Here is a 17,406-nt window from a genome sequence, read left to right as displayed (position 1 = left end):
GGAGTGTGGTACGCACTAGCTTTTTCAGGGTTAACTTACTGAGAAGGAAAATTAGATAAGGTAATAAAATGTTATCAGTTGAAGGCTGTAAGCTAAAAATAGCGAAAAATTTCTTAGTGAATTACAAGAAATATATTTTGGTTTGACAAATCTCCTTAAATTTTATTAATTTCAGGTCATAGACCTACTAAATCCAGGAAGTTCGAGGAAACCGCTACAAGTGCGTTGGTCCAAGGAGAGTCGCAGTTTCTACGTGGAGAACCTCTTTACAGTTGATTGTGAACAGTTAGATGATTTATTTGCTGTTCTAGAGGAAGGTATGTTTTGTCATGTAGTGTACATTAACTGGTATAGTAGAGGAGTGGTAATTGTCATAATATTTTGTCATTTAGTAATCGTTTATTATTATTTTTATTGATTTAAATTGTAATGAAACCATTTTAAACTAGGCGTAAAAACATAGCAAAATATTCATAATTTAACATCATAAACACTTTAATTGAAAAACATCGCATCAATCACACAAAACATATACACGGTCATCGACGGAGATCATAAATGTCCAAAAAATATTTAATGAATATACAATAAAACAAAATTAGTTGAACTTCCGACACTGATCATTTCGTGCCACTCTTACAAAACTAATACAATAATCAACAGCGACCATATAAGTGACATGTCGAATTGTGTCTCTGAAGGCATGCGTTCAGAATAAAATAAATTTGATCTTCCATACTGATAATTTCTTGTCACTCGCACACTACACCAACTCATGAACACAGGAACCAACTAACAAACAGTGATCATAATAATTCTGTTTGCTCCCAAACGAAAAAAAACCGACATCAATTACATCGACGAGTAATACAACGTAGATCGACGAAAAAATAGTCAAGTAACTACGCGTTATCAAAGATTACTCAAAAAGTAGTTACCAGATCTTGATAAAATTTAGATATATGTGACCACATGATAAACATCAGCTTTCGATTAAATTAAAAATTATTAAAATCGGTACACCCAGTAAAAAGTTATTGCGGATCTCATCATCAGATCCTGGTTTCCTTATCATGGTACCAAACTAGAGATATCCCTTTTCTAACAAAAAAAGAATTATCAAAATTGGTACATCCAGTAGAAAGTTATGCGGAATAATACAACGTAGGTCGACGAAAAAAGCGTCAAGTAAAAACGCATTATTAGATATAACTCGAAAAGTTATTGTTAGATCTCAAATAAATTTAAATGGGACCAAATGAAACACACCACCTTTCGATTAAAAGAAAATTTGTCGAAATCGCTCCACCCAGTCAAAAGTTCTGAAGTAACATACATAAAAAAAAATACTGTCGAATTGAGAACCTCCTCCTTTAATGAAACGACTTTTTCCGGATTTTATCGCGGTTTATTATTAACTTCAACAACCATGGTCACGGGAAGTCCTCCCGTGACCATGGTTGCTGTAAAGTATCCGAAACGTCGGGAATCAAAAGTTAATAATAAACCGCGATAAAATCCGAAAAAAGTTGTTTCATTAAATGAGTAAAATTCGCGTAAACATTAGAAAACCTCCTCCTTTTTTGGAAGTCGGTTAAAAATGCAGACGCAGTACTGTCATCGTAGACCGAAGTCCACAAACGGTAAAGCGTCCAACTGTACGCGTAGGCATGCGCAACCGCTCGGTGGGCGCGCACGCGATGAACGCGCACTCGTCGCGCTCGCACTCGCTGCTGAGCGTGCGCGTGCGGCGCGACGTGCGCGCGCGCGCCGACGTGGCGTGCTCCACGCTCGGCAAGATCAACTTCGTGGACCTGGCGGGCAGCGAGCTCACCAAGCGCACGCACAGCACCGGCAAGACGCTGGAGGAGGCCAACAACATCAACCGGAGCCTCATGGTGCTGGGTGAGCACTGTCTGTCTGTCTATGTCTGTTTATGGAATTCTTAATATATCTACTTTATGTGAAACATCCCGCAGCGAGACTCGAGCTCCAAGATCATCGTTAGTATATCTTTTGAAAACATCCCATAGGGCGACTCGAGGTCCAAGATCATCGTTGCTCCTAAGCCCTAGCCCTTTTTTTGCAAAATAAATGCAGTCTCAATCTGTAGCATTGCAATATTGAAATAGATAAACAATGGAATTCTTAATATTGGAATTCACTTTATGTGAAACATCCCGCAGCGAGACTCGAGCTCCAAAATCATCATTGACCCTAAACCCTAGCCATTTTTTTAAATATATACAGTCCCAATCTGTAGCATTACTTCGCAGTAACAGTCCGTAAGACATTACACTATTAAAATAGCTAAAATAATTTTAAAACATATTGAACACGCATGAACAACGTCAATCAGTCGGCAAACTTTCCAAACTGAGACTGCTGCGGAGTTCAGTCTAACAGTAAAGGATGACAAAAGAGAATCCTGCTGAAATTTGAAATTCATATTATCTATATACATACCACTTACAATAACACTCGCTATTTGTTTCCAAATTATAGTTGTTGGTTTTAAGCCATAAATTCGCGTTAAAGAATTATTTATGTCATCATAGTTTACTTTTTTTTTCCTATCTACTTTAAAAATAAGCGATGTATTATCAGCAATTATTTTCTATATCTATAGAACAAATGTCCTTAACATAAAATGGTAGATCATTTATGTATATTAAAAAAAGAAAAGAACCTAGAATTAATCCCTGTGGAACTCCCATTTTTAGCACAGATCCAGTCTTCATTCCATAAACTGTCAAAATATTAACTATAAATATCGTGTAAAACAAATGTTCTACCAAAGAAAGAGTAAATACTTTTTCGAACAACAAATCCATTTTCAGGTTACTGCATTGCGCAGTTAAGCGACGGTAAGAAGAAAGGCCACATACCATACCGGGACAGCAAGCTTACCAAACTTTTGGCTGATAGTTTATCCGGGAATGGAGTTACATTAATGGTAAGATTGTGTGTACTAGTAGTTTTGGACTAACTTGTAATAACTTCTCATAAATAGTTCACAAGAAAATTTTGACCTGCAATAACTCCACTACTCTTTTTTATTTTGGTTTTTAATAGCTGGTTAAAATATACACTGAAAGAATCTCACTCGCTTCAGCCTAATATAGTCCATTGCTGGACATAGGCCTCCACAAGTTCGTGCCAACAATGGCGTGAACTCGTGTTTTGCCCATAGTCACCACGATGGGCAGGCAGGTTGGTGACCGCAGGGCTGGCTTTGTCGCACCGAAGACGCTACTGCCCGTCTTCGGCCTGTATATTTCAAAGCCTGCAGTTGGATGGTTATCCTGCCATCGATCGGCTTCTTAAGTTCCAATGTGGTAGTGGAACTGTGTTATCCCTTAGTCGCCTCTTACGACACCCACGGGAAGACAGGAGGTGGCTACATTTTTACTGCCGTAACCACAAAGCAACTGAAAGAATACATCACCATTTATTGGATGTTTGTCATTCTAAATTCAGAAACGCACGGGAACACATTCAAACATTTGGCAACTGACTTCAAACTTCAGTATTATTGTCATTTAAATACATTTAACTTTCAGATCGCCTGCATAGCCCCAACTAAATCTAATTTAAGTGAAACGATCAACACATTGCGATACGCGGCTCGCGCTAAGAAGATTAAGTCCAAACCTATCGTCAAAATGGTAAGAGTTCTCTCTAATATGAAGTTACTAAATATATTGGTACAGGGGCAGCTTTAGCCAATATAGCGCCCGGGTGTAACTAATACCGTGACGCCCTGGTGACACTTCCGCACATTTTCGGCTTACCTTTTTTTTATTTATACATATACTTTGTTTCCCTTAAACCCCGTGCCCGGCTGCATCGCACCCTCTGCACTGTAGGTAAAGCAAACTGTACTACTGGAAAGTGAAATAAGAAAGTGAACATAAATAAATGTGTAAATACCCGTAGTGTAATTTCTTCAAAATCAAAAACAGCTTTATTGAAATAGGCCCCAAGAGCACTTTCGAATCGTCACTTCACAAATTAAAACTTTAAAAATAAATTATTGTTTTTGTAAAAGTAAAGTAACCACCGATTCGGAATGTAGATTCTGCAGAAAAAAAATCGGCAAAAACGCCACAGTTCCTCTTTTGAAAAATAATATATAAACTGTGTTTTATTACAAAATTAGAAACATGTAACAACACACATATCAACAAACATCACACAAATATGTAATCCTGCACCGAAAAAGCTTCATCTATTAAATCTTAAATTATTTATTGTACACACATGTAAAACTATTCCAGCGTACAATTTACGGTTAATAAAACCTTGGCAAAAAGTTGTTTAGTGAAAAATGATTGTAACCGTATTAGTGCCCCTAAAAGACGATGCAGACTAATTGAAAAACAATTAAGGAATTGTCAATAACAATATATATCTTTAATCAAAATCGTTCTATTTTATCCTTTTCTTAGTTATTATCTATAACTCCAGGATGCCAGAGATGCGCTAATCCTCAGTCTAAAGAGAGAAGTGGAAGTGTTACAAGCTGAGAACCATCATCTTAGATCTGCCCTTCACGTACATTCCGAATACAACGCGGACACATTAAGTAAGAAATTGACTTATATTTAAATCCAAGTTATAGTCAAATCCAATTGAACAATTTTTCACGTCAATAATTAAAAAAAATTAACGATCGCTTACAATAATCTACCTCTTGTATTGCTTACAAGAGAGTATTTTGACTTTTATACAAAGTATGTCCAATTTCTATTATAATAGGCAAAGTCAGAGATAGATAGAATATTGAAACTAATTAACAAATAAATATTCAGAATGTAATCTCTGGTATGTAATTTACGGTAGTGGAGGTCAAAAAGTTAAATTTGATTCGGGATTTAGTCAGTGTCGTGGGGACCTATTGGATCGTGAAGTTTAGATGCTAAAAAGAAAAAGACGGGTATATGATATAGAGTCAGATTGTGGATCAGTACAACGAGAACAACAAGATAAAGCGTTTGTATACAATAATTGTCAAACGCGCTCAAGTTTTTCAAAAAAAAAATTTTACTAGTCTGATCGGTTGCCCTAGACGTTTGAAACTATATAAAGGGCTCAAATGTGGTTGAAGTACTTGACAAAGTGCAAGTCTACTCTGATATGTTATTTTGACTCGCTCGAGTAACTCCCAAAATCCTCGATATAGCTCCCCTACCATATAATTAGTCTGTATTATTAATTAATCCTTTTTAAATAATAAACAGGTCAAAGAAACAGAAGTACGCCGTCAATAGAAACAAACAAATTGTACCAACTTCCACAATCAGAATTAGTCGATCTCGTACAATTACATATGGCAGAGAATTCAGCGTTAAGACAAGAAAATACCGAACTATTTGTGACCAGAGATCAACTTCTGAGGGATCAAGAGCTATTGAGCAGAGAGAATGAAAGGCTTTTGAAAAAATTGGAAGATGTCAATTCGTAAGTTTGTTTCTTGTGTAAGGTTCTTGGGGCTGCCATTTTTTTTTTCTAATTTTAGATTACCTAATAGTGCTAATTTGATCTTTATTTTAAAGGTAACGAAAGGAAAGGAAACGAAGCAAGAGTTTTGAAAAATAAGGTTTTTTTTAATGGACGCTTATAAAATAAGAATCTTTGTTGTGATTTTAATAATTGTCATAATAAATTTTCTAATAAAAACATTTTTTCATCAATGATTTACGACAGTTTTATAACTTTAATAGGATTTTCTAAGTTGTCTTAAAAATTGCCGCCATTTTCAAACATCCAGAAAATTTTAGGTAGAATTTTCATTGCGGTAATTCGGTCGTCGCGTCGCGTATAGTGTTGTTAACTAATCTCTACAATTTAACAAATACTATTTTAAATTGCATATTTTTTTGAGTCTTTGCGTATTCTTAATATCTGTTTGGATAATATCACAAAAGCCCCAATATTGCGTTCCGCTTTGTGCAAATGTTTATATTTGTATAAATATTTCTGTCTGGTCTTAAAATGGTAGTTTAGGTTGTTGTCAAAACCAGTATTATCAAATTATTTGTAATCTTATAAACTTACGAGTGTTCTTAAGAACGATTGGTATTCAATGTTTAAGTACCCTCAAAAATATTGATTTCGAAATTGGATTTTAGAAAAAAACTAAGTAAATGACTCAAAATTTTTATTCTTGTAGGTCTATGTTTGGACAGAGCTAATACAGGTCAGTCGCATAATAACCACGAAAAATGCATGTGAACGTCAATGAAATATAAAGAATCAAATTATTTCATTATTGGCTCACTGACCATACATTTACCTTCAAAACTGAAATATATAGATTATAAATGGCATATTAGTTTTACAGTTACATTTTTCACAAGATTACAGCATACAGCACAAATATTTTTACATCATCTTCTCAATGAACAACAAGTTTGTAGGAGTTAAATATCACAGTAACCGACTTCAAAATAAGGAGCTTCTAAATTCGATTGTATTTTTTTAATAAGTAAAATTATAAAACCATCTTGTAACAAAGTTACATAATAATTATTTCTTAACTTTTCCAGTGTTTGTACTCGATCTCCAATAATACCAGCGAGGCCAACATATTCTGATGTTGGAACGAGCGATGCAAACATTTGGACCAACACAGCCAGCTCGGCGGACAGCCTTATCAGTGAAAGCAGTTTAAAAAATGGTCCCTTTGCGTAAAAAAGGAGATATTAGACTTTTGTAGAAAAAAAATTAAAAGCTTAGCAATCTTTTTAATGAACAGAGAATAAAAAATAAATTATTTTTAGTGTAGTGTATAAGTGTTGACAATACAATGTGGTAGATATTTGCTTGCTATATAAATATTATAGAATTAAAAATATATTTTAAATTTACGTGGCATTTTTATTTAGACATTACACATTTAGGTTATAACATTGTTTGCAAAGAACTAAACTAGGAACTTCATGGAGTTCTGTAACCGTATCTAAAATTGGTAGGTGCATTTTTAATTTTATAAAATTTCATATACACAACATTCTTTAAATATACATATAATTATGTACAATTTAGATTTTCCCCATAAAAAGTCCTATGATGTGTCAATCTTTAAACCATTCATCATCTTTGCAGTTGTGTCTAATCAACAGACAAAAATTTTAATAATTTAAAAAAACACTTACAGACCCTTCGGAGAAAACAAGTCAAAATATTTTTCTTGTTTTGTCTGTGCCACGTAGCATTGGCGAAACTCTCTGGGGTACTTTGGTTGCATTGGAAGCCATTAGAATGAGCAAATAAAAATGGAAAATAATAAGTCTAGCCACAGATTTCTTCATTGGCCACATGATCTAACTTCACATTTTATAACTAAGCAACGGGAAAACGAGATAGCCTCTAATAAACTAACTCATCTTTTTTACAGCGCCAACTAAATATTCTATAGAAAGCGTCAAGTAAAGATTAACAATTATTTTTACTTGTCCTTCTTATTTTTATTTGCCATCTAATTCACTAACTCAGCCACGTATCACCATTTTACGTTTTACAGCTTCAACACAAGGTCCTCAAAAAATATATTTTTAAGCTTCCATAGACAGTATCATGTCCACCACACTCCCCCGTACAACTCACGATACAAGTTAATGCACCATTTTGGAAAAAAAAGAAATTCCATTGAACTAAGTTCAAAATTAGACCGTTTATCGGCATAATTTCGTTCCGTCACATCTCCGGCGCTACGGAAGCCCTTCGCTCTTGCGTTAAAAAACAACCGACGTTAATTTTTTTTTATTTGGGTGGAATCTAACGGATATTGACTTAGGCCTCAAAATGGTCACGGAACGGAATCACCTTAAGAAGTCTTGTTTGCCCTACCCCTAGAGTGTTCTTTAGAAACCGTAGGTGCGGAGGGAGGGCAGCCCCCGCCCGCTGTAACAAAACGCAAGGGCGAAGGGCTACACCTTCCGAAGCACCGGAGACGACACGGAACAATATTTCAATACACAAATTGAATTTTCAAAGTATTAAGTGGCCATAATTAATAATAATAATAATAATAATCTTTATTGCCATGAAAACTATACAATGTAATTATTTCTAACGGCATCTGCACTAAGCACAGCTTGAATCGCAGATGTCAGGCATGAAATTACCGGACAAATATTTCTTTAGACACAGATCAAGCCGATATAAACTATTTTATATACAATTACTACGGTCACTTGGGGTAACTTTGATTGACAAGGGTAACTTTGACAGTCAAATCGCAAAATTATTTTTTATTTTTTACTTGGTCAACATTTAGTGCATAAAATTAAATTTATAAAATGAGTTTACTTAAGAAACTTCTTAGATGAACTCTTTGAAAAAAGAAGCTGTCCTACGAAGTTAATGTCAAAAACTTTGCGAATAATAATTTACTATGTGATGGCAATTTTAGCGATAAATTAATGTGGGATGTGTTACATTTTAAACGATGTCATAAATTAATATTTTAGGAGTTTATTGCTTGAATGCATGTTACAAATTTAGATGCTAAAAAAAACCACCAAGCTGAGTTGTATTTAGAGCTTACATAGAAGATAGCTAGTGGCTAAGATAGTATCATTCAGACGCTCGTTATTCGTGGCTGACTTATCAATTTAGAAAACAATGTAAATTTTTAGAGGCATATTAGCACCCAATCAAAATTTCGAATTCGGAATAATATGAAAGTTACTATCTCTCGGAAACATATTGAGTACAGTAGAATTCGTTTATTATGACTCCGCCTATATTGACCAACCGGTTATTATGACGTAACTATACTACGAAGTTTGGTTTTCATATGAAATTCTTTATAAATAGTCGGATATAATGACTTCCCTTACAGTGACATGTCGCTTATTATGACCCATTTTTAATAAATTATGTCCGGTTATAATGACCGACATGATTCCTACCGCAAAAGAGGCATTAAAAGCTGCAGAATTATTATCCCGATTTGTTCACAGCAATATTGAAAATGATAATTTGGCCATAGCTATGTCTTCTATACACAATAGCATTAGAGATTGTTTATACAATAAAATGAAAAAACAAAAGCAAACAAAAATTACAGATTACTTATAATAAAAATACACTTGTATGTGTTATAATGTGCTGATTACGTGCAATTTTGATTTTGATTTAATATGTATGTATACATATGTAATTACTATGTTTATGTGTTAAACTACTTAAGTACATTCATATTTACATAAAAAAGGTTTTTCATTTCACAAAACGCTTTGTATGACGTCCGCTTATTATGACTTGTTTGTCAATCCCTTGCGATGTCATTACAAACGGACTTTACTGTACTTAATATTTTTGGTTATGAAGATAAAAAATGAAATCTTTCTGCATTCAAACATTTTCTGACAAGTAAATGTACTTATGAAATCATTTTCATTCACAAACTTTATCACATCTAACTTGCCCAAACAAATTACTTATTAATATTTTAGGTGAAAAGTAATTATTATATAATATTTAAGAATAATTTAAAAATAATGTTACTGCTAGTGCCGTCTAAAACCATATTTCTTTCTTTCGTAGAACAGATCAGTCTTTGAGCTGCCCAAGTTAACAATCTTTGGACATCCATCCCTCTGTAAAATAAATAAATAAAATAATTTAAATTTTTTTTCCTAATCAATAAAATTATAATATATTTTTGTATATTATACATGTAGGTCTCTTTTAGGCATCCTAGTTGTTGGAGATTTGTTGTGTTACTAGATGTCCAGATTTGCCCAGGACGTGTTTAGGTCTACCTATAGGTCTGGAGATATTCATATTAAGAGCTCTAAATGAAAAGATTTCCTTAAACTCCAAAAGATTTTACTTACAATTTTATAGTAAGTTATTTAAAATAACAATCACTAATAACTTTAAAAATTTGGTTACATATGAAATTTGCTGCCTAATGAGAACTTGTTTTTAGACAAACCAGAAATTATAAAAAGAGAATTTTTCTAAATTCTCTTTTTATATTATTGAATTTACAACCAAAACAAAAATATTTAAATATCATTATTAGCTTCCAAACTTAATTTCCTCAATCTCTTATTAAAATTTATAATAATTGTAATACTTACGTCTTTCTCCTGTACTGTACACTCTTTACAATAGTAAGCATCTGAGACGCCGGGTCCTCCACATATAACGCATCTTCCTTGATATGAACCGTAGTTGCATTCGTCACAAATACGCACCAAGGTGCAGGGACGTACGTATGAATCGCAAATTACACATTTTCCGTCACACTTTTCACACAAACGACCGATAGCTGTTAACAAAATTTTCAGTTTTAAGAAATTGGGAGCGTTGGATGTAGTTAACATTTATTTGCTTAAAACTTACCGACACCGGGTTGTTTTCTGCAGAAAATAAGATCAGGATGATGCTTGGCCATGTTTAATTGAAATGTTTGTTAATTTATGTTAACTTATTACTTCGTAGAAAACTAATCTCAATAAACAACATCAATTGCTTAACCTCAAAAACGCCAAATTAAATGATTGACATGTATACCAGTATATAAGTGTATAATCTATGGACATGTACTTACAGACCAAGGAAGTTATACCCAATATAAGTTCCTTGTTACAGACTAATCGACAACAGATATAAATATACAGTAGGTATATTGTAAAGTTGACAACTTTAGAGATTTTTCAAATTCTTTTTTTTTTGTTAATGATTTAACAACTTCTTTCATTTTAAAATATTTTGCTGATTTTTTTGACTTTTGTTGTATTATACTTTACACAGCAAACTCACATTAATTTGCTATGCTTCTATTAAAGAATAAAATATATAATTTGCCTTTTTGACAAGTTGTATTTCACAAATGAATTTATATCGGAAATAATAGATAAGTTTTACATTTTTGAATAAGTTACTAACTACATTATAAAATCAAAACATTAATTTCTTTAGCATATTATGATACTTATTAAGTTAAACTTATAATCATTACCTATTTGAATTTTTTGATAATTAAAACAAAGGAAGTAAATTGTGGATTCTTTAATTTTTTGTTGTAATGGTATTTCTCACCTGTTTACTGTTTAAGCTTCTTGTTCTCATCTCAATGCAGTATCTATACAAGTGTATAATGTATGGTAACGGCGTTCACTACGTTTGGTTGGCAGCAATTACTAGTTGAAGAAACTGACAACTACAAATGTCATCTTGATGTCATCAATATTGTCATTAATAGCATCGAGCATGGTTGTGTAATGTGTTTTTATAAAAATTCTTTAAAATTCTGCAAAACCATGACGGCAGATAGTGATAGCAGTGATAATGCGAGTGTAAGCTCTAAAGAAGAAGTAGTAGAAGAAGAAGTAGAAAATCAAGTTGAGGAACAAAACGAGAAAGAAGAAGAAACGGTCACGTTTAAAGATTTAGTAAGTTAAAATAAATAACACGAAGTGTCATGTGAGGTTATAAACAAAAAAACATTCATAATACTAAGGATTTATGTAAAATATATTACTAGTATAATGTTTAAAGTAGTATTCGTCATTAATTTTATAACTATGCTTTTAGAAGCTATGTTAAATGTGTTTTTTTTTCTCATTTAGGGTGTTGTCGATGTGTTATGCGAAGCGTGTTCAGAGCTAAAATGGAAAAACCCGTCAAAAATTCAAAAAGAAGCCATTCCAGTAGCATTGCAAGGGAAAGATATAATTGGATTAGCTGAAACAGGGTCAGGCAAGACCGGAGCTTTTGCTTTGCCTATCCTTCAGGCCCTACTGGAGAACCCACAGAGATACTTTGCACTTATATTGACACCCACTCGTGAATTGGCATTCCAGATTTCCGAACAATTTGAGGCTTTAGGTAATTTGTTAAACTTATTTTGTTACTAAATTTTATTTTGATAAATTAGTAATGTAATTTTGCTTATTGAGCGACTCAGTTTCAATCTGTTTAAAGTTTTTAAATTTTTCAATTCATCTTGTGCATTTTTAATAATTATGTTCAGTGTATCTCTTATATTTCAATTATTCTATAACATAAAATCTTCAAAAAGATAATAAAAAGGACAATTATTAATTTCCAAAATTGTCTACTCTTCGATAGGAGCAAGTATAGGTGTAAAATGTGCTGTGATAGTGGGAGGTATGGACATGGTCGCACAAGCTTTAATGCTGTCAAAGAAACCACATATTATCATAGCCACACCTGGCAGACTGGTAGACCATCTGGAAAATACTAAGGGATTCAATTTAAAAGCTTTAAAATATCTTGTAAGTATAATGATTTATTAACTGGTCTTATGATTTATACATATGTGCTGTATATTTATTGTATTTGTGTGTAGTGGTAGTTTTGATTTTTTGATATTTCAGTACTCTTGTAAGAGACACGGTCAGCTTTGCACTAATATAGAGGATGGCTTTAATGCACAATTAAATCATATTGTTAATAATAAAATAATCAGTCAATGTCTGTGTATAAACATATGATAAATTTAGAAAACAAATTGTAGGAGTTTTATGGGATTATTTTATAAATAATATGCTTTCACATTTTACTAAAAATTACCAGATCTTGCAGTATGATTTTTTTAACAAGATGCCATTCCATTGTTATAATTGCCAAACATTTGTTGAAATGAACAAATAAATGTGTTCAGTTGGAACAATTTTAAATGTAATTGTGTGCATAAAGGACTTTTAGTTCAAAAATGTCTAAGATATTAATTTATCGGTAATTATGTACAAAATTGGCCTCTTTTTTACCCTCTCAGACAACTATTATTGTGTAATGGTTATGGAGATATTGTGGTTAAAGTTTTGAGGTTAAATTTTTAAATTGGAAAAAATTAACCTACCACGTTTGAGGTTAGAATAATGCTTGGGTCCGGTGCTGCGGGAAGCGCAGCCCTTCCGCCCTTGCGTGCGAGGGCTGCCCTCCCTCCGCACCTCCGGCTTAAAAAAAAACACTCTTGGAGTAGGGCTGACAAAGACCACGTGGTCAGTGGGGTGCTCTGATTCGCTTTTAGATATTTTTCGAATTTCTATTCCTATTTTCTAGCACGCAATCTTACTAATTTTATTAGAATATTATGTCTGACGCGTTATTTTGTTTAAAAGTGTCTATTTGTCAGTCGTTAAAGGTCAATTCGTATCGTATGTTGATCTTGCAGTAGAGATCCTTTTTACGTAAATTTGTTCGAAAATAACGCGTGAAAGTCGTGGAACGGAGCATGAGTGCACTTCCCGCAACACCGGAGTTAAGGTAGAGTCAGAAATAACAAAAATTCAACCTCCCATGAATTAGAGGCCGGTTATGTACATATAGCCAAGTTATCTTCTTTTGTTAAACAGGTTATGGATGAAGCTGACAGAATTTTAAACATGGATTTTGAAGTTGAAGTAGATAAAATACTGCGCGTAATTCCACGCGAGCGTCGCACATACCTCTTCTCTGCTACAATGACAAAGAAAGTGCAGAAACTACAGAGAGCATCCCTACAAGATCCCGTCAAAGTGGAGGTGTCAACTAAATACCAAACTGTGGAGAAACTACAGCAGTACTATATCTTTATACCTGTTAAATATAAGGTCAGTAAAAATTGTTACTTATCTATACTAATATTATAAAACTAAAGAGTTCGTTTGTTTAAATGCACTAATTTCAGGATCTGCTGGTTCAAATTGAAAATTTATTTTCGCGTTGAATAGTCCATTTACCGACTAAGACTATAGGCTATATGATATCACGCTACAACCAGTAGGTATGAAAAAAATAGTGTTTTTTGAGAGCTTCCATTGCGTATGCTGCGTAAACGGTTATACCTACTTAAAAATTATGTATGACGGAATTGATAGCTATTAAAAGTTGTAATAAAATCTATAATCACTTATATCTATCTCTTAAGGTTAACCCATTACCTTTCTTATGGTTATCAAGTTAATTTTAAAATAATCCATTAAAACGTGATTTTAGTGCATTAGTACCAGATACAGCCATATACCTATATGAAATCTTATGAATGAAAAACAATTCATCAACAAGGCAATTTCAAGTAAAGGTACAAAAATATTTTAGTGTTTTTTTTTTTTTCTTAAACTAATGGGGCACAGCTAGTTATTATTTTAATCTTTTAAAAATTTACAAAAATCGGTATATTCAGGAAAAATAAAATAAGGCGTAGAGGAGAGAGGAGTTCGCTTGTTCAGTTCGTTTTTTTTTTTATATAATTTGAATATTTATATTTCTAAATTAAAAATAACAACCTTTGTTATAAATGTTCGACAGTTTATATCTACGTTAATGCTAACGAGTTGACACTTCATTCCAGGATGTATATCTGGTTCACATACTGAACGAGATGGCGGGCAAGTCCATGATCGTGTTCGTGGCGACGTGTGCGGGCGCCCTGCGGGCCGCACTGCTGCTGCGAGCCCTGGGCGTCGCCGCCGTGCCGTTACACGGACAGATGTCGCAGCACAAGCGCCTCGCCGCGCTCAACAAGTTCAAGAGCCGGAGCCGCTCTGTGCTCATCTGCACCGACGTCGCCTCTAGGTATACATTATTCTATAGATATCGCTATTGATATTGAGGTAGGTCAGTCAGTCAGTTCAGCCTATTGCAGTCCACTGCTGGACATAGGCCTCCCCAAGCTCTCGCCAGACATCCTGGTTTTTCGCAATCCTCATCCAACCTACACCAGTAGTCTAACGTAAATTACCAATCCTCTTGCCCAGTGTGGTGTCTATGGGTAAAACTGATGAGTTTGGTGACAGAAAAATGAATAGCGATAAAAAACAACGCGTCAGATTAAGCAATTTCCTCCACATCATTTTTAGGTCCTTACGACGAGAACATCAAGATCTGATCAATCTGATACGCTCGAGTTTTTCTTATTGGCTGCCCCAGACTTTCTACACTATATAAAGAGCTCAATTATGGTTGGAGTACTTCGCAAGGTGGAAGACTACCCCCATGATGTTATTTTCACGCACTCGTGTCACTCCCAAAATTCCCGGTAGAGTTCCCCTACCATAAGAACAAACTTGGTTTTTGCCAGATTTAAATTTTAAACAATATCTAATTAGTTTTAATATAAGTACTCTTATTACCTATGTAACAAAAGTAACAAATAATTTTGTACGTAAAGGGGTCTGGACATCCCTCACGTGGACGTGGTGGTGAACCTGGACATCCCACTGCACAGCAAAGACTACATCCATAGAGTGGGACGCACGGCTAGAGCTGGTCGAGCTGGGCAGGCCATCACCTTCGTGACACAGGTACTACTACTACTTCTTTCAATAGACGAGGTTTTTTTATATTTATTTCTTCTTTCATTAGATTTTATTAGAGGATACATTGGTGAACTGGTAACATTAATTGGGTGATGTGCTAGTGGGTTTGGTCCCCACACATGACAAATGTTTGTATGTACCATGTTTATCTTATGTTGTGCTTTGAGCGTTTGTTATTATGTTATAAGTTTGCGGTCCATCGAAACATAATTCACCTCCTCGTAGGGGTCATTAAGGGTTTAGCGTTAAAGTCCCATCAAAATCGGTCCTGTCGTTTTAGACAGCAGAACAAAAAGACACATTGACAAAGATTGTAAAAAAAAAAATTTGGTATATCTACCATTTAGTAAAAAGCGGTTATTTTAATATTACAAATAGACACTCCAATTTTAAATATTTGTATAAATAATGCGTTTAATTGACTTCAGCTATAGCATCATCAATGTTCTCATTTTCTTACTTATTTTAATTTGCCAGTACGACGTGGAGCTGTACCAGCGCATCGAGCAGCTGATCGGCAAGCAGTTGCCGCTATACAAGGCGGACGAGAGCGAGGTCATGGTGCTACAGGAGCGCGTCGCGGAGGCGCAGAGACTCACTAAAATCGTGAGTGTACACACACATATGACGACGTGCTGGCGCAACGTTCACAGCACTGATTTGTGGCTGTTGCGCTGGCGGTTTCAGGTTCGATCCCCGCACATGACAAACATTTGTATTATCCATACAGAAGTTTGCCGTGGTTTGGGTGTTTGTGCAGTCCTTGTGGGTCTTCTCACCGTGCTTTGAGCCTTTAAGCCGCTGGTCCCGGTTGTTATCATACTTTATAGCGATCGTTACTCATAGTGACGATAGAAGGCGAGGTTCCCGCGTTTTCGTGGCTCGCATACGCTTAGGCACGTAGCGAACCGCCCGTAGCCCGATTCAGCGCTCTGCACAGTGCTTCCTCTAAACCGACTTCGTTCTAAGGGCTCCCCTTCTTTCACGGCTGGGTCTCAGTACCCGGCCACCCCATCCGGTGACCACCACCACCACCACCACCACCACCACCACCACCACCACCACCACCACCACCACCACCACCACCACCACCACCACCAGCACCACCACCAGAGCAGCCTTTCGCAGTCCACTACTGGACATGGCCTCCACAAGTTCACGCCAAAAATGGCGTGAACTCATGTGTTTACTCAGGTTACAGGCTGAATGCGTTAATAAATTGTATGAGCCACACGTCATCGATTCCTGCAGGAAATGAAGGAGCTAGAAGAAAAGAAGGGTTCGAAGCGCAAGCGCGGGGCGGAGTCGGACGACGACACGGAGGAGGCGGCGGGCGTGCGGCGGCGCCTCGGGGGCGGGGCGCGCAAGGGGCGGCGCGGCCGGCGATGAACATACCCTATATGATATATATGCCTTATATTACAATACACTTTAATTTTATATTATTTTAATTTAACATGCTTATTTTCATTATTGAAATTATTTTGAAACGGGATATTTACCATGTTTTTTATTTTTATTTTGCGGAGCTCAATATTTCGACATTCGATGCATCGTTTATCGATAAAGTTGGTTTACGGACGATAGTTTAACGTGACAACGTCATAACAAAACAACTCCTCGGACGCATAGGCCAATCGAGTGAAAGATAGATAAGGGGACAATGAGCGTAACGGGACACGAGTCATCCTTTTTCGTGTGTGCAGCCAGCGTTCATCGATTTATTGAACGCTGTCACGTCAAAAACATTGCAATTATGCAGTTTCAAAATAATTTTATTTGATATCCTTTCCCTGACAGACTTCATTGGAATAGTAAAAATTTTACCATTATCGACACTACCTTTATCACGCTATGTTACGTCATGAAATTTAGGCCTTTCCGTTATGATTTCGTGATTAAAAATAGGTGTACAGCTTAATAATTCGTTTTTTTTTTTAATTTTAAAAACAAATATAAAAAATATCCCATATCATTATCATCATTTTTGGCACGCTAAGCAAAGACCCCATCTCTCCCCTTATCTACGAACGTATTTTATGAACAATCCCATACTAAATGGCCCACTTGAGACGTCTTGTCTTATGAAATGCCAGTGAATACTATTATTAAAATA

At 35.1% G+C, this 17,406-nt stretch overlaps 3 protein-coding genes across 3 annotated transcripts in view; 2 read left to right on the top strand and 1 right to left on the bottom strand.

Annotated features, from left to right (window-relative positions):
- Positions 1-6,872, top strand: part of LOC123656512 (kinesin-like protein KIF12) — a 29,838-nt gene extending 22,966 nt beyond the window's left edge. The window contains exons 7-13 of the mRNA XM_045592180.1: positions 176-317; positions 1,669-1,905; positions 2,841-2,956; positions 3,564-3,668; positions 4,471-4,588; positions 5,244-5,463; positions 6,552-6,872. Coding sequence (XP_045448136.1) covers positions 176-317; positions 1,669-1,905; positions 2,841-2,956; positions 3,564-3,668; positions 4,471-4,588; positions 5,244-5,463; positions 6,552-6,696 — 1,083 coding nt within the window. The 3' untranslated portion in view covers positions 6,697-6,872. The remainder of the gene's footprint in view (positions 1-175; positions 318-1,668; positions 1,906-2,840; positions 2,957-3,563; positions 3,669-4,470; positions 4,589-5,243; positions 5,464-6,551) is intronic.
- A 2,483-nt stretch (positions 6,873-9,355) lies between these two features.
- Positions 9,356-10,509, bottom strand: LOC123656681 (PHD finger-like domain-containing protein 5A). Its single transcript, XM_045592339.1, has 3 exons — positions 10,366-10,509; positions 10,101-10,291; positions 9,356-9,611 (listed from the first exon to the last, which is right to left on the bottom strand). The coding sequence occupies exons 1-3, from the start codon at positions 10,415-10,417 to the stop codon at positions 9,522-9,524; spliced, it is 333 nt and encodes a 110-aa protein (XP_045448295.1). The 5' UTR covers positions 10,418-10,509; the 3' UTR covers positions 9,356-9,521.
- A 693-nt stretch (positions 10,510-11,202) lies between these two features.
- On the top strand, positions 11,203-16,891 carry LOC123656576 (probable ATP-dependent RNA helicase DDX47). Its single transcript, XM_045592247.1, has 8 exons — positions 11,203-11,417; positions 11,595-11,853; positions 12,097-12,263; positions 13,347-13,583; positions 14,324-14,547; positions 15,143-15,275; positions 15,768-15,896; positions 16,542-16,891. Exons 1-8 carry the CDS (start codon positions 11,247-11,249, stop codon positions 16,677-16,679), a joined length of 1,458 nt encoding a protein of 485 aa, XP_045448203.1. The 5' UTR covers positions 11,203-11,246; the 3' UTR covers positions 16,680-16,891.
- Positions 16,892-17,406: the final 515 nt, after the last annotated feature.

Source organism: Melitaea cinxia, chromosome 9, assembly GCF_905220565.1.
Source record: "Melitaea cinxia chromosome 9, ilMelCinx1.1, whole genome shotgun sequence".
Taxonomy (NCBI): domain Eukaryota; kingdom Metazoa; phylum Arthropoda; class Insecta; order Lepidoptera; family Nymphalidae; genus Melitaea; species Melitaea cinxia.
The sequence above is the reverse complement of the archived record's forward strand: the minus strand, read 5'-3'. Positions and strand labels throughout refer to the sequence as shown.

Coding starts and splice junctions, on each gene's coding strand:
- LOC123656681 (XM_045592339.1), bottom strand. CDS start 10,417: ATGGCCAAGCATCATCCTGATCTTATTTTCTGCAGAAAACAACCCGGT. Junction 10,292..10,365: donor CAGAAAACAACCCGGTGTCG/GTAAGTTTTAAG, acceptor TTTTGTTAACAG/CTATCGGTCGTTTGTGTGAA. Junction 9,612..10,100: donor GTACAGTACAGGAGAAAGAC/GTAAGTATTACA, acceptor TTTATTTTACAG/AGGGATGGATGTCCAAAGAT.
- LOC123656576 (XM_045592247.1), top strand. CDS start 11,247: ATGTGTTTTTATAAAAATTCTTTAAAATTCTGCAAAACCATGACGGCA. Junction 15,276..15,767: donor CCATCACCTTCGTGACACAG/GTACTACTACTA, acceptor TTAATTTGCCAG/TACGACGTGGAGCTGTACCA. Junction 15,897..16,541: donor CGCAGAGACTCACTAAAATC/GTGAGTGTACAC, acceptor CGATTCCTGCAG/GAAATGAAGGAGCTAGAAGA.